This window comes from Sabethes cyaneus, chromosome 2 (genome assembly GCF_943734655.1).
Source record: "Sabethes cyaneus chromosome 2, idSabCyanKW18_F2, whole genome shotgun sequence".
Lineage (NCBI taxonomy): Eukaryota > Metazoa > Arthropoda > Insecta > Diptera > Culicidae > Sabethes > Sabethes cyaneus.
Window position 1 is genome coordinate 50518445 of NC_071354.1, and position 17396 is coordinate 50535840.

Consider the following 17396-nt stretch of genomic DNA (forward strand, 5'->3'; position numbering starts at 1 on the left):
CAAGATTTGGGATACGGAACGACTACCGGAGGAGTGGAAAGACGGGGTTATCTGCCCTATCTACAAGAAAGGTGATAAGCTGGATTGTGAGAACTACCGAGCCATCACTATCCTGAATGCCGCCTACAAAGTGCTGTCCCAAGTCCTCTTTCATCGACTATCGCCAATAGCCAATAGATTTGTGGGAAGTTACCAGGCCGGCTTCATGGATGGTCGGTCTACAACAGACCAAATCTTCACCCTGCGGCAGATCCTCCAGAAGTGCCGCGAATTCCGAGTCCCCACGCACCACCTGTTCATCGATTTCAAAGCCGCATATGATAGCGTAAACCGACAAGAGCTATGGAAAATTTTGGACGAAAACGGCTTTCCGGGTAAGCTTACTAGACTTATCATGGCTACGATGGATGGGATCCAGTGCTGTGTGAGAATCTCGGGTGGATTGTCGGACCCATTCGAATCTCGCAGGGGACTTCGACAAGGAGATGGTCTTTCCTGCCTGCTATTCAACATTGCGCTTGAAGGTGTTATAAGGCGAGCGGCGATCGAAATGCGGGGCACGATTTTCAATAAATCCAGTCAAGTTATCTGCTTTGCTGACGACGTGGATGCTGTCGGCAGAACATTTGAGGCGGTGGAAGATCAGTACACCAGACTGAAACGCGAAGCAGAGAAGATTGGATTGCAGATAAATACGTCTAAAACGAAGTATATGCTGGCGGGCGGGACCGAGCGCGACAGGGCTCGCTTGGGCAGCACCGTGGTAATCGACGGGGATGAGTTCGAGGTAGTCGACGAGTTCGTATACCTTGGCTCGCTGGCAACAGAGGACAACAATACCAGCCGTGAGATTAAAAGACGTATTATCAGCGGAAGTCGGGCCTACTATGGACTCCACAAACACTTGCGGTCGAACAATCTGAGCCCCCGTACAAAGTGCACACTGTACAAAACGCTAATTAGACCGGATGTCCTCTACGGGCACGAAACGTGGACATTGCTAGAAGAGGACCTACGAGCACTCGGATTTTTCGAACGGCGGGTGCTAAGAACCATCTTTGGCGGAGTGCAAGAGAACGGTGTATGGAGGCGAAGAATGAACCACGAGCTCGCGCGTCTCTACGGCGAACCAAGTATTCAGAAAGTGGTTAAAGCTGGACGGATACGTTGGGCAGGACATGTTGCTAGAATGCCGGACAACTATCCTGCAAAAATGGTTTTCGCATCAAATCCGGTAGGAACAAGACGAAGTGGGGCACAGCGAGCGAGGTGGCAAGACCAGGTGGAGCGAGATCTGGCGAGCACTGGGTGCCCGCGGAACTGAAGATCAGTTGCCATGGACCGAAACAGATGGAGAAATTATACTGCGCAGGCCTTGTCATAAGACGTTAGGCCAATTAAGTAAGTTAATTTTCTCACACTCTAGAATTGAATGGGCTATCGATTCTATCAGTCCATTCAAATCACCTGCTCCAGATGGAATTTTTCCGGCACTTATTCAAAAGTGCAAACCGGTAATAATTCCCGCTTTAGAAAAATTATTTAGGTCAAGTTTTGTATTGGGATATATTCCAAAAATGTGGAGGAAAGTCAGGTCAATATTTATACCAAAAGCTAATAAAAAAGATAAGTCCTCTCCCAAATCATTCAGACCAATTAGTTTCTCGTCAATTTTCTTGAAATTAATGGAAAAATTGATCGATGAGTACGTTAAATCTGAAATACTTCCTAAAAATCCACTAACCAAAGAGCAATTTGCTTATCAAGCAGGCAAATCAACGATAACAGCTCTTCACACTCTTGTAACAAAAATTGAAAAATCTTTCGCTACCAAAGAAATTCTCTTAGCGTCATTTCTTGATGTTGAAGGCGCTTTTGATAATGCATCTTTCCTATCGATGAAGAATGCCATGAGAAATCGTGGCTTCAATGTAAGTATAATCGATTGGGGTGTGGAAATGCTATCAAACAGAGAAATATCAGCCAATCTTGGAGACACAGAAGTAAAAGTAATAGCTGTCAAAGGCTGTCCTCAAGGGGGTGTGCTATCCCCTCTTTTGTGGTCTCTAGTAGTTGATGATCTTCTCGTTAAACTGAAGCATAAAGGATTTGAAACAATCGGATTTGCGGATGGTATTGTTATTATAGTTCGCGGAAAGTACGATACTACCATCTCTGATAGAATGCAAAGCGTATTAAACTTCACATTATCATGGTGCAAAAGCGAGGGATTGAGCATATATCCTACGAAAACAACAATTGTGCCATTTACTAAAAGACGCAAAGTGTCATTTACTGGTTTCAAACTAGGAGACGTTAAGTTGTCTCTATCTACAGATGTCAAGTATTTGGGCGTTACCTTAGATAAACAACTTTGTTGGAACACGCGTATCGAACAACAAACAAGTAAAGCAATAAATGCTTTTTGGGTCTGTAATTTTTTACCTTCGGTAAAAAATGGGGTCGAAGAATTCAGTGAATACATTTCTATAAACAGAACCCCGCTTTTGGGCCCAAAAGCTGCTTCCAAAATTGGGCTTTTCGACGAAAAGTGGATGACTGCTGATTTCCCGTTAAGTTTTAAAGAGTTATATGGGGCAAGTGCCCCAGTCCCAGTTCAGCTTGGGTACGCCAGTACAGTACTTGAAATGATGGCGGCTTCTCCCCGTTACTACCACATCTTTAAAGGAGGTTTATCTGCAAACGTGAACAAATTGTCAATGTTTGCAGATGCTCTAATTTCAGCCTGAATATTTCGGTAAAGTCGGTTTTTATTGTTGTCATTTATGCCCGGTCAACACCGAATGTAACAGAACGTTGCGGTAATGTGATTTCAGAAGACTGTGCGATATAAAAAGAATTTTTACTTAGAATGTAATTTTAATTTTTGTGGCAGAATTGAAATAACTAGAGTTGAGAAAAAATCACTTTATTCACAGTATCTCCATTGCAGCGTCGTGTTTTTCAACGAAACTATACAATCTGGCAGCATCGACTTCAACTGTTCGTTGCACTTTCGTTTAGCTTCTTCGCTGTTCTCGTACAGAAGCTTCCCACCGGAGAAAGCTGTATCGTCCTCATTATTACCCGTTACAATACAATAATCTAGATATATGCTGGCAAGCCCAGGAAATAACCTAGCTATGGGTTGTAATGTTTTCGTTGTCAACCCAGTGCATCTATCGAATATAATTCTTCGTAAGGTAGGAACTACAGGACAATGCGTCCAATAAGTGTTGTTATTATGGTCGTTAATTAGTAAAACTTTTAACCTTTTCAACTTGTTTAGGTATCGGAAAGCACCATGATTCAACTAAAAGGAAACAAAACGTGGGTTAAAATAATTTTTACCGAAAAATATATAAGTGTAACAAACCTTGCCGAGGCAAGATAATTCTAGACGTTCTAGATTAGGTAAGTTGCAGCAAATTTTATGCACTGCTTTAGCACTTGTTTTGGAGGAAAGTGTCAGTTGCAGTGTTTTCAACCCGGCGAGTCCACTGTCGAATGCAACATTCGAGCTTTTGTGCAACAGTGACAGATTGTGGAGCTGTGGCATGTCTAGCTTTGGTAACGCCTGAGTTAAAGATATAATTTTTGTAAATTTCAAAATAATAGTCTGGAAGAGAATAATATGTATCATAGATTGTAAATAAGAGAAATGGTTGTATATTAGGTCAAACCTTCAGTTTTGGTAATTTCCGAAACGATTGTAGTTGAACAGCATCAATTTCTAAGCAGCTCACAGTTAGTTCCTCTAACTGGTGGCTGTATTCGGCGAGAGCCGTTGCTATGCGATAGAACATCAAATTACTTTCAAACGTTATAGATTTTAAATTTGGCATAGATTTGACAAAATTTTCTTCCTTCTCTTTATCCACAAATACGTTTCGAGTTCGAGCATATTCAACCTTGACCTGTTTATCATCGTACATGTGTACCTCTAGGTGAGTCAACTTAGGAAATGATAAGGACATCATATCGTCCATCGTTTCTGGATTTTGAAAATGAATCCTCAAACATTGTAACTGCCAGCAGTACGTGTCAATCATGCGGAAACTATAAGAATTGGACAAAAATTCTAGTTTTTTCAAACACGGAAACTGCACTTCGAATGGTTTGTCAGTCATTATATTGATTTTGAGTGTTTCGAGTTTGTCGTTACGGATAACCCACACACTCTCATGTGGCGACGAGTCGCTATCTTGACAAAAAGTAAGTTGAAGTTCTCGGAGGTTTCTCATGTCGGGTATTAGGTTTTCAAGTATTTCTCGGGAACAATCGATAGTACTGCACAATGATAGAGCTTTAAGCTCTGAATGCCCAAGCAAGATCTTATTGATATTGACCTCTGGGCTTGGCTCGAAGAGATATTTCAGATGGATTATATCCTCATTTTTGCGTGGTTCATCGCCTTCCTCTTCGACATAGTCGTAATCGTCATCATAATCATCATCATCAAACCACTCCGCCCAGTGCAACAGTTTTATATTGTGATAGCTTCGTACTGCTCTCAGTTCTAACTCTGATAGCTCCTGGTCAAACGTATCGCTAAGAGATATACGACACCGCCGCTGGAATCGCACATTATGCAAGACGCTACGCCAGTAACTGCAAACTCCGCCAGCGCTTTTTCGTTCGGTAAAGTTGAGGGAGCTGAAAATGCGTTCTAAGATCTACACCGAAAGTGTACCAAAAATTAGGCTTAAATCATGTACTATTTTAGCAAAGCAACTAAAGTTAAATAGAATCTTGGACACATTTTATTCTACGAAATCAATCTATCAAGTGAGGATTGTCGTTTCGATGCCAGGCATTTCAAGAACAACATTTCAATTGTTGCTTGTTGCCACGGCATTCTTTCACTTTTTTGGAATTTCTACTGTCTAGTAAAAAAATTTCAAAAAGTTTCAACTTACTTCTGGTGGAAGGTGATTGATATTATCCATTGCAAATGCTGTCTTCTCTGCAGTTGCGAGGACGGTTATGGGAGCTGCTCCTATAGGCTCTTAGTTACCTGTATGAAGAGTAGGAATAGGAATTTGTCGACAATAAAATAAATCAAAGACTCCCAGATTTTTTTGGAGCTGACAAGCGATCGGAATTCAATAGAAAGTGAATATTTGATCTTGCAAACAAGAATCTTTTGGTTTAAAACTTACCTCTTAATATCATTAAATTTGTCTTATTCGACAAATTTTGAATAATAATGTAAACAACAATTATCACAACTTTTAATAAATGCTTTAAGGCTATTCACGGCCACTTGTGGCCGATAAGAATGCCAGTTAGGAAATGGCAAATTGTTAAACAGCCCGGCTCAGGTAAATAAGCGCTTACTCAGCTGTCAAAGGCAAAGTATCTTGACGGTTACTATGGGTACGTTATAACGGCTCTTACTTCGTCATTGATAGACAATTTTGAAACATTGTTGGATTTGATAATTCAAACGATAACTTGCTGTGAAAATGAAAATATAAGTAAGTTATAATCTCTCTTTTACTCATATTTGAGATTCTCAAAAATAATTGTTTTAATTCATAATAATCGTGAAATTTAAATTTGTAAAAATTAAAAAAAAACTCTGAAAAATCGGTACGACTGCAAGCACTACGGCAGTGTTTCCAGAAAATCGGTGATTATTACTTTCTTTAGGCAGATTTGGCATAAAGTGAGGAACCCGCAGGTAGTGATAGGAGAGCGCTCTTTTTGCTACCTACGGCGTAGCAGTCCCATAGCGCCAAAATACAAAAGATAAAACTTTGTATATCCAACCTTTTTTAAGATCTCTGTTTTGCTGGGGTGCTGTATTTAAAAAAGGCAAATGAAACCTGGTTATAAGCAGCAGAACGAGATATACCGTTCTGATTCCAATTTCGGACGACTTTTAACTTCGGACACTTTAGCATGAAATGCACATTAGCATTGCTACACTGAGAAAACTTTTCGTATAGTTTCTATGTGTCCCACACATAGATTTTTGCAATGTGCTTAGTCAATGAACTTTATATGCCACACAGTTATACTTTATGGGTACGCGAAACTTTTGCACATACTATTCATATGCGCATATTTTTTATGTGTATAATTGCACATACTATTCATATCCGTATAATTTCTAAGTGTATTTCTAGGCGGATTGTGTTTATATGCGGCACATGATAATCATCTAGAATTTCATATGGAAATTTACCATTAGTTATGTGCAGAATATTTTGAGTGTAGTACAGCACTCGTGTGCTAATTGCACGTTCCCTAGTCGCACCGTCTTTTGATTACCTGTGCGCAGTTATCTGTCAAACTACACGTGGTTTCTTAGGTAGTTGCTATAAACAAAAATGCAGCGTTGCCGAATAAAAACTCTCTCTGCATTATGTAGATATCTCGACCAACATTTCAAAAGGTCCAATGTACAAATGAGAGATTCTCTTTGCGTCTCCTCTCTTACGCTTATTACGAAGATAAATTGTTCTGCTGTGCAAATTGAACTTGCTTCAAATTCCGTTCGCGCAATTTGAACCTATTTATCAAATAACTATGTAAGTATCAATTAATATGTTTTTATGTGTGAAAAGCCAAATCATACTGCTAGGCGGTTAGAAAAGGCAAAAGTTTAGTAAAAAATATATAACTCACCTAATTAAGTTAAGTTGCATGAAAAACGTTAATTTTCATCGGTATATTGGTAGAGTAACTAGTAGTAAAATGCCCAGTCCGGGCAAAATGCGCCGCAGTTATATTTCATGAAATACTAACTTTGAAATAGTAATCAAGGTGCGAATCGCTTCTATTTTACATTATAAACTTGTGTTGATTATTAAAGCTTTCTATATTACATAAATCCGACGAAAAACGGAATATAAATTTTCAGGTTTATTTATTACAATTTTCACAACTTTTTTCGTAAGACATTACTCCACCAATAAACAATGCCACTATGGTCCAGAAAGCCAAATTAGGTGGAAAAAATCAGAGGGGTTGTGCACAAGACACGACCGCATAAGTGACGTAGGACCACGTATGTCTCTTTGTAGCGATAGTAGGATGTATCCATGTATGTAATAATACGATTCTTCATGTATACAAGCTACATACACTCAAAATATTCTGCACATAACTAATGGTAAATTTCCATATGAAATTCCAGATGATTATCATGTGCCACATATAAGCACAATCCGCCTAGAAATACACATAAAAAATATATGCATATGAATAGTATGTGCAAAAGTTTCGCGTACTCATAAAATACAACTGTTTGGCATATAAAGTTCATTAACTGGGCACATTGCAAAAATCTATGTGTGGGACACATAGAAACTACACGAAAAATTTTCTCAGTGTACGTAACGTTTATCAAAGTAGAAACATTATATACATTAAATCCTCAACCGATTTTGGAATTATATCCATGAATTGATTGAATCTATTTTATTAAAACGAAACCAAGTTAGTAACTAAACCAAACAGTAAATAAATTTGTATGATATGTTTCTACGTTGAATAGTGCTTTTCCTTTGGTAATCGGTAGACGGTACGCGCGAATTTTCAAAAAGTTGAAAATTTTGCGCAATTTTTCTGCGGCTTACAAAAAGACACGGATAAAGCATTTACAACCTGCAGACATATTGGAAGTCGCAGAAAATGTCACCTGTGACCAGAAAACTTATTACCGTCATTGGTTGGTCGTCCGCAATGGCGAAAAATTCAACTTTTCCCTCGTTGACTTTGTTAATTATGGTATTAACTGGGCAAGAAAATATAATAAACTCTTCAATCGTTGTGTAGCCCTTAAAAGAACCGATTGTTTGATTATCATAACTGCTGCTTGCAATAAACTTGCACTAACGCATTTAACGTAATTCTCTGTTCGGTAAATTGGAGTACCGATAACCGCTAACCAGGCATGGCTTGTTGCAACGGACCAACAGGAAAGCCTCAGCAGCTATGCGATCAACGAAACCGTTCGTGTATGGTCCTGAATCACGATGAAATACCACTCCAAGTGGCTAGCTGCAAGTGACGTGGGATGCTTCATGCTTCTGGTCGTTTTGTTGTCGCGAGCAGCATATTTCCTGCCAATTCCAGGACTTCAGCAGCCACCTATGCCATCACGGCAACGAAATGAACCACCAGCAACAAGCGAACAAAACCACGAGTTGATCGGTCAAAATTATTTGATACGAAGCGAACAATCAGATCAATCTAAGTTAAATAGAATTTAAATCTGTGAGTAAAAATTCCTCAAATCTTCATGAACAGATGTTTCGTTCTTAAAAGAACGGTTTTTCAACGTGATATGCTGGAAATTTAAGCCTTATTTTCCGTCTTCTTGGGCAGCAACAACACAGTTTGAATGTTCGAAAAGACGCTTCTCATAGCAGCGGTGACACGGGACAGCAATTTGTTCAACTCTTCGTTGTTGCGGATGGCCAGCTGCAAGTGATGATAATTCTGATCGTTTCGTTGTCGCGAGCAGCACATGTCCTCCCAATTCCAGAACTCCTGTTGCCAGATATTCCATCACGGCAGCGATCATTGAGTGCTCCAGCTCCAACACCTCGCTTGGTGAATTTGCATGTCTTCGTTGCCTTATCCGTGGGAAGCAGAAACAGCTGAAGCTCAACAATTTTCGATCGGATTCTATAGGGCGTAAATTAAATACAATCATAAGGAAGCTTAACCCATAGCTTATCTATATATATAAAAATGAAATGCTGTTCGTGTGTCCGGTATAGACTTGCAAACCGCTCGACAGGTTTTGATGAAACTTGGCATATACATTGCGTTTGATGTGAGGAATGTTGTTAGCATGGTTTGAGACCCCTCCTCCCTCTAGAAGGGGGGCTCCCATACAAATGGAACACAAATTTCTTCATAACTCGGGAACTAAACAAGCAAATGGAACCAAATTTGGCATGTGAAGGTTTTTGGAGGCAGAATTTTTTTCTATGGTAGATTGAGAAACCTTCTTCTAAGAGGGGGCTTCCATTCAAATAAAACACAAATTTCCCCGTAACTCGACTATTAATCAAGCAATTGTGAATTATTTGGGGGTTACTGGAGACAATTTTTTCTATGGCGTATTGAGATTCCTCTCCCCTCTGGAAGGGGGGCGGGCTCTCATACAAATTAAACAATGCAATATTCAAAAAATAATCGAACTCGCGAGTGTTGCCGTCCGTACTAAAATATAAGAGAAATTTGGAACAAAATTTTAAAGAATAAGTCGGTGAAGCCTGGATAATGGGTCATATTAAATAAAAGTAAGATAATATAATACTTATTTTAAAAACAAAATTGAAGAGAAAATACATTGTTGAAATGACAATATGAAGAAAATAATGTTGAGATTACACTTAGTTTATGGTTTCTGACCAGTTTTCAACTGATTTCAATCGAACTGCATTGATATTTTATTACGATTTTGTCAACATTACCATTTTAAGGGTTGGTAATCGCAAATCGTTACGTTGGACTTGCTGCTCGAGTCACAAATGCTGATGCGTTGGATTAGAAATTTGCGGCATGATTTAGGAATATCTTGGGTTGTCAAAAAGAAAGCTCTTGGTTGCAAGATTACAATTAATCAAATCTTCAGTATTATGCATGTACCCTCTTTTTAGAAAGGCGTAGCAACGCGCGCCGGGTCCTCTAGTATCGTATATATTTCTGTCATCCGTGCTAGGGAAGCACTGACGAGGGAAGGCAAAAATATGAAAATAATTCAAATTTTCAAAATCAATTCAAAAACAACAATTTTTCAAATTCAATTTCAAAAACAAAATCAATAGTTTTCTATATTTTCAATCGATTTCCCGATCAATTGGTGTAAATATGTTGGAAATTTATTGAAAATTGACTGAATTATAAGCCGAAGCGTGAAAACGCGTTTCTACTTTGATGACGTCATTTCCAACAACCAATCACGAAGCGAGAATTCTGGTAAAACATAGGCTCATTATTTTCAATTTTTCAATAGTTCAACATCAAGAATCCAAACTTTTCTTTATTTGGGTCAATTCTTAGAAGATTTTCCAATCGATTGGTGTAAGAATATTGAAAATCGATTGGAAAACCGCTGAGCTATTAGCGCTCAAAACCTTTCATTTTTCGTGACGCTCGCATTTTTCGATTATTTGGAATGACACCCTATCTCAAAACTTGCCGTAAGACGTAGTCCTACGTCAAAATTGTTTACTCAGTAGTCGTTGATTTTAGACTATTTACGTCTTAGCAACAAAATCTTGATTTAGGATGCTGCTTTTTTGGCATGAGCTATTTTAGGGCGACCCTTAAATTAACCAAGATCCAGAAATTATCTTCAAAACAAAACAAGATAAAGCGATATTTACTTCAGCAATTTTATAGCTTGAAGTATTTTGAGTAATATTGCAGAAGACGAAATCCTTCTATCTCAAACCGTTTCCATATTAGAGCGATTTTCCTGTGTCAAGTTAGGGTGACCCTGCTATTTTGCGATTTTTCTCCATAACTTTTTTATTTTGCAATCATCTCTCCCCACTTAGATTTTTGCACTTTCATATTATTCTTAGCGAATGAATCACAAATATCGAGGTTGCAGCGTGTACAAAATAAAATCATGCGTTTGATTTTGCGATGCAAACAGCTTCACTTCCTCAACGTTGATGCTGGACGCTTTGCAATGGTTGTCGGTGAAGCAACGAATTGTTTTCTTGACAATGGTGTTCATATTCAAAGTAGTTAATGGACTGCTGCCTTGATATTTGTGTGATCGAATTGTAAGGGGAAGTGACATCCATAGATATAATACTAGAAATGCGGCAGAGATTAGAACACCCATTTTTTTAACTAGTGGTTCTCAAAATTCTTTGTTCTTTAAGGGAATTAAGATATACAATTCGATACCTAGGCACATCAGACGTACAACGACGCTATCAGAATTTAAGAGACAATGCATTTCACACGTAAAGGCAGTATTTTGATTTTTTTTAGTTTATTTATTTTTTTATTTTAATAATATTTGACGAAGTTCTTGCTACTGATTATTTAATTTGGACATCTGTTAATCAAGTATTTGTTAGAGATTAATAAAGCACCTTAAAAACTATTATGTTCGTCACCATGGTGATGATGGATTTTGTAATTGTTAATGTTTGAGAACCGCGCGCGTTAAACAGATATAGAGGACTGATTTTAAATTTGACTGTTCTTTCTATTAGACATATCTGACTTTACTACTAGTAATTGACAAATTCGTGAGCGTTCAGGAAGATTTGGATGCTTCTGCTTGTTATTAGATGTATATTTTCCTAGCCAGTCAAGGATTTTTTCGGGTTGGAAATTTTCTTGATTTCCCTGGGTGGAGATGCCCTTATAAGTCTCATACTAAGTTGAAGGTTGGACTTTGCTTTGCTTGCTGATTACAGCGGGAATGGCCTCGTCGGGACTGCGTCGACTTAGTAGCGGGCTAAACTGGGTATCGGCTTGACATCTTGGTAACTGGCAGAAGGTTGCAAATTGATACTGGAGATTCTTGGTTTGGCAATAACTTGAAAAATTATATATTTTTAATAGTTATAACTTGTATTTGAATACTATCGCAGGAATTTATATCTGTGTCAAAAACCAGATCGTTTTGTTTGCCTACCTGGTTCAAATGTATATTCACTAATTATCTATTAGATAAATCGACTATCTCAAACCTTTGTAGGGGAATGAGGTGGGCTGCATCATCATCATCAACCCTTAAATTAGTGGTTAACTCTTTAATACACGTTATTACCATAATATAATATTAATGATTGGTTAAGTTTTTCAGTAATGGTTGAGTTGATTTGATAACTCTCAGTTGCCTTATAAGGCACTGAAAGGTTGGATAACATTACATTTTCATTTAATTGGATTGTTATCCAATAATTGCTTAAGTACTTTTTTTATTGAAAGATTTTTTCACATTTCTGCGACTCATTCGATTTTCTCAGTACATTTGTGTCAGCATTCTAATTGCACCCGAATGGTTTTATAGACAAGCTATTTATTATTAAATAAGTTTTCAAATAAAGAAATACAAATAAAGTTCAAATTCAAAACAGACACTGATGCAGCCGGCAAGTAGTAGGCGAAATACGTATCGGTCTGACTAATGAAACAACAAATAAAAATTAACCAGCAAAACTTTCTTGTAATTGCTTTGTTTGCGGCCTCTACTATGCCCTTGATCAAGTAATATTAAACTTATATTTTCTTCCACTGAAAAGTGTGAAATTATTTTATTCATATTTTATTTATTGTATTAGTTATTAGACATTAATGTAATGTAACATATAGCGAACGATAATTACAGTTCCATGATTTGTTTCGATGTTGTGTCACATTTTGAATACTTTTGATTACTTTTTTAATTAAACATTAGTTTTAGACCTTGTATATCCTTATCGTAAAGGGGTCTTCAATCTAAAATGCAAGCCTAATAATAAGATGTAATGGGAGTGCTATGTCTCCTGTAAATCCTGTTGAAATGAGCCTTTGCATCAGATGTGCCTTAGAAGCGCGTAATTCTGTTTCGATACTCCCGAAACAAACTAAATTGCTGTTTTGCGCTACGAAGCTTTCTTTGAAGTATACTCCAAAATCAATTTATTAAACTATATTAATGCTTGTCCCTTTCATTTCCACGATATCCTGTTATAATCAATGCAGAATAATCAATGCCTACTATCATATATTGAAACCATTGCAGGGATTATTCGTTAAAATCAAATTTACTTACATGAATTCGTACATCCTCTCTAAGATTTATCTTTACTTTCTTAGTTGAAGAAAGTTGCAGCCAAACTTAGGTTTAATCGGTTCCTTACAAGTATACCTGCACACTAAAAGTAATATGGCAGCGGAACTCGACGGGTTCCATAAGTTACGATTGTCAAGAAATAACCATACGTGTTTTTGAAAAGATTTCATCGGCTTAAATGTTATTCAATAAGTTCAGAAGGCTATAGCTTTTAGAAAACTAAGCAACGAACAACCAAAACGAGGATTTAAGCTCATATGGGTATGTAGAAGAACACTTTTGAGTTCTTTGATCAATTAAATATACTTGCAAAATGTGGTTTCAGCCAACTATTTTGATTTTCGGACCACTGTGCGGCGGGGAGCGCAGCGAGCAAGATGGATCGATCAAGTGGAAGGCGACCTGCAGACCCTACGTAGACTACGTGGCTGGCGAATTGCGGCCATGGACCGAGTGGAATGGAGACGACTTCTTCGTACAGCAGAGGAAACCACGGCCTGGAGCTGATTAAGTAAGTAAGTAAGTGACAACAAATAATTACCGTTGATGGGGGAGCGTATAAATGCGAAAAATGGAATGGTTAGACTGGAGGGACGAAACTAGATTTGAGACTAACTAATACATGGGTGTGGTATATTTTAATTGCCTAAAGCTCTCGGGTACCAAACCAGAAATTGTGGGTTGGAGTCCCACTACTACTAAACTACCCAATATATTTTCATATCGAAATTTTCCCAGTTTCACCCAGTCTAACATTCTTCGCATCAAACGCTCTTGTACTTTAATTAAAATAGAGTTCCGTTTGACCGCAAACCCTTTTATTGTCGGGTCTACCTTCGTGCGGGCGTTGGTGGTGCTGTGCTTGAAGAAACGGTCCTCAATGGACACATTCTCTTGTTCATCGCATTCCAATCTATCACGCGATCCTGTATTCTGCCCAACACTATAGAGCCCATTTCTAGCTCTGCCGCGAAAGTCTTCCAAACCTTTTCTTCTTTTTTTTTGTATGCCAGAAGGACATTGAGTTGAAAGGCCACTGCGACAGTCTGAACGATCGTCTTTTGTGGCAGGCCCCGATTGCTGTATACAGTTTACGGAACGCTCATACCCATTGATAGAGTTAAGCGGGATAGTTGTAATCCTGTGCCCTAATTCGATACTACATAGAAGGACACTTTCTAAGAAGTTGTGCCTTGATAATGCAAGATCAAAAATCACCTGTAAAATTCTACTATTAACCATCTTTTGATATTACTGTTTTGAGGATTCACCAAATTCCATCTAATGTTCCGCCAAGGGAAATGCACGAAAACAAGCAGCGATAGGTTCGTTGAGTCCATATGCTGTACTACACTAGGTAGGAAGAGTAGGAGCAGGATTTTAATCACTGCATTGCCATTGAAGGAAGGTTTTGTTCATGGAAAGTATGCAGTGCGGGAACATCACCCTTAACTGTTCGTTACATCTTCGTTTACCCTCTTCACTTTCGTCGAGCTTAACCTTCCCTTCGGGGATAGTTGCAGCATCCTCATTGCTACCAGTTACCACGCACCGATCTAGATATATGCTGACGAGACCAGGGAATAATCTGGATATGGGTTGTAAAGTATTCGTTTTTAGTTTACAGCAATTGTCGAACATAATCCTTTGCAAGTTAGGAACTGTTGGACAACGCGTCCAACCAATATCGCTATCACAGCCATCTATTCGCAGAATTCTTAATTTTTTCAGTTTGTTAAGGTGTCGTACCCCACTATTTCTCCACTAAAAAATGAATAAAAGCATAATTGTTTGTTTTTTTTTGGAAAAAAAGAATGCAAACCTTTGTGCAGAAAGTCAATTCCAAATGCTCTAAATTCGACAGGTTGTTGCAAATTTCATGCAGCACCTTATCGGACCTAAGTGTCAGTATCAGCCATGTCAACCCGGCGAGTCCTCTGTCGAATACAACATCCGACCAGTTATGATGCAGTGATAGGCGACGAAGGTGGGGCATATGTAATTTTGGCGGGTTTTGAGTTGAAGAAACAATGTTTGAATAGTTCAGAGTAATAGTCTGAAAAAGAATGATAAGTGTTAGTAGTTACAAATAGGAAGGGTTTTCGTATGTTAATTTAAACCTTGACTTTTGTTAATTTTTCTATCAATTGTAGTTGCGTGGCATCGATTTCCAGACAGATTAAAGTTAGCTCCTCTAACTGGTGGCTGTATTTGGCGAGCGCCGTTCCTATACGATAGAGCAGAGGATTACTTTTAGTCACTATTGACTTTAACTTTGGCATGGATTTAATAAAATTTTCTTCCTTTTCATTGTCCATGAACCGGTTTCGACTTCGAGCATATCGACGCTGCGTATCATTATTATCGTTCATAACTACGTGCAGATGAGTTAACATAGGAAACTGTAAAGACATCATATAGTCCATCGTTTCTTGGTCGTCTAAATAGACTTTTAAATGTTGTAGCTGCCAGCAGTAAGTTTCAATAATATGTAAACTGTAACGACAGTTTGGGAATACTTCTAGTTTTGTCAGATGTGGTAAGACCATTTTCAATGGCTTCGCATTTTCTAAAGCAATTTTCAGCGATTTTAGTCGGTTATGATGGATGACCCACACGCTCTGATCTGGCGTAATGTATTTACCTAAAGAGAAATATAACTCAAGTTCCCGGAGGTTTATCATATCGGTTAGTTGGTTTTCAAGTATTTCTCGGGTGCTTTCAAAGCTAAAATACAGCCTTAGTGCTTCAAGGTCTGAACGTCCAACCAGGAGCTGTTTTACGTTGTTCTCTGGACATGGCTCAAAGAGGTATTTTAAAGGTATTATGTCCTCTTTTTCACGCCGTTCCCGCTGACTGTCCTCATCATCAGCATAGTCGTCATTATCGTCATTGTCATGCAAGTCGTCCCGGTAGTTCAGTGATATATTGCGATAGCTTCGAATTATTCGTATTTCCGATTCTGTTAGCTCCTCGTCAAATGTGGTATAAAGAGATATTCTACATCGCCGTTGGAATTGCACACTATGTAAGACGTTATGCCAGTGGTTGCAAACTTGACAAGCACTTTTTCGGTCCCTAAAGTTGAGGTAACTGAAAATTCGTTCTAAAACCTGAATACCTGAATTATTTTATGGAATTTTTACACATCTTATTCCTTCAACTTACTTCAACTGGAAAGTCATTGATGTTCTCCATCGTGAATAGTTTCCTCTACGTAATTCTAAAGATGATTGTCACATATGCTCTTATACTCGTAATTAGCTGTTGTATAAAGAATAGAATTAAAACATTAATGAGTTAAGTATCCGCTGCCAGCAAAGTAAATTAAATAACCCTGGAAACCTTAAGCTATATCGCAATTATTTATTTTCCTCTGAAGTTGCTAAGCAACCACGTGCTGGAAGGCGCACATGTTCAACCACGTTTCGCCAAAACCGCCCTTTTAATGAAAAGGCGACAGTGAAGCTGTCACTTTCAAGTTTGAAAAAATTGCTGTTCGTCGGATTCACAAACGTAGGATTGCATAAATTAATAGAACGGAATAGGATAATTTATCGGTAAAATAATATATCATTGCATCACAGAATGAAATACTTCTGCCGCCTTCATCATACAGCTGTCATGACACAGAGAACAGACATTCATCGTAGTCTCGTGCGATGTGTAAAATCTGAAACCGCCATTTTGAAAGTAAGTGGTAATCCACCTGTTACGTGGCGCTCACATCACTAAGAGGGAAAGTGTTTTACTTAGCTACCGTTGTCAATGTATGTCAAAGCAATCAACGCAATTTCCACTAAAACATTTCACAGTTGCCACAGTAACCTGCATATTGTTTACGCAATCTGCCTCTATCAAACATAAAACAACAACAATCGAATATCTGTTAGAAGACGATTAGAATTCTCGAAGCCAAAATAATTAGTTCTGGTGTCGCCACTATTCTGCGAATGGATGCATAGTCGACGTAACGACCAGCACCATGATTGTTGAGAAAACGCATTTTTATCGTGAAAAACGTTTAAAGCCATATAATATTTGTTATAAACTTTTTCAATCGAATAATCTGTCAATTTAGTAGAGTTTATTAACCAAAACAGGACTGATGGGGTTTTATGATTCATTCCTCATTTATTGTGTTTAAAAAATGCGAACGCCAGTTTATGCGAATAAACAGAGTGTTTTTTTGAATGATTATTCACATAACTTGGCGTAAAGCTACAAAAACAAATAGGTTGCTATGCAGGTTGATTATGCGGGGAATTACGTCAACCATTAGCATTACGTGAAACTAATAGCAGAGTAGCTCAATTTTCCTAAATTTCCCAAATATTTTCGAACAAACATATGTTGTTTGGGTATTGGGCATGTGAACAACATAGTTAAGAGTGCGTAGGACCGAAAAAGTACTATTTGGTCATTTTGGTTTTTACGTCAACTATGCATCCATGGGCAGTATTGATCTGCCGATGTTTAACTAAATAATAGATCGAGCGAGGGTGGCATACAAAACGGAAGGCTGCAGAAAAAGAAAAACTCGAAATACCGTATGGTCGCCATCCACCGCTCATTTAAAAACGATTCTAAGTTAGTTTGTCCATAGCAAATCTAAATTGAG

General features: G+C 38.2%; 1 protein-coding gene across 1 annotated transcript; it reads right to left on the reverse strand.

The window, feature by feature from the left end:
- Positions 1-2929: 2929 nt before the first annotated feature.
- On the reverse strand, positions 2930-5281 carry LOC128737423 (uncharacterized). The gene is made up of 5 exons (XM_053832055.1): positions 5163-5281; positions 4920-5017; positions 3684-4676; positions 3377-3619; positions 2930-3313 (listed from the first exon to the last, which is right to left on the reverse strand). The coding sequence occupies exons 2-5, from the start codon at positions 4947-4949 to the stop codon at positions 2930-2932; spliced, it is 1650 nt and encodes a 549-aa protein (XP_053688030.1). The 5' UTR covers positions 4950-5017; positions 5163-5281.
- Between the last annotated feature and the right edge of the window lie 12115 nt (positions 5282-17396).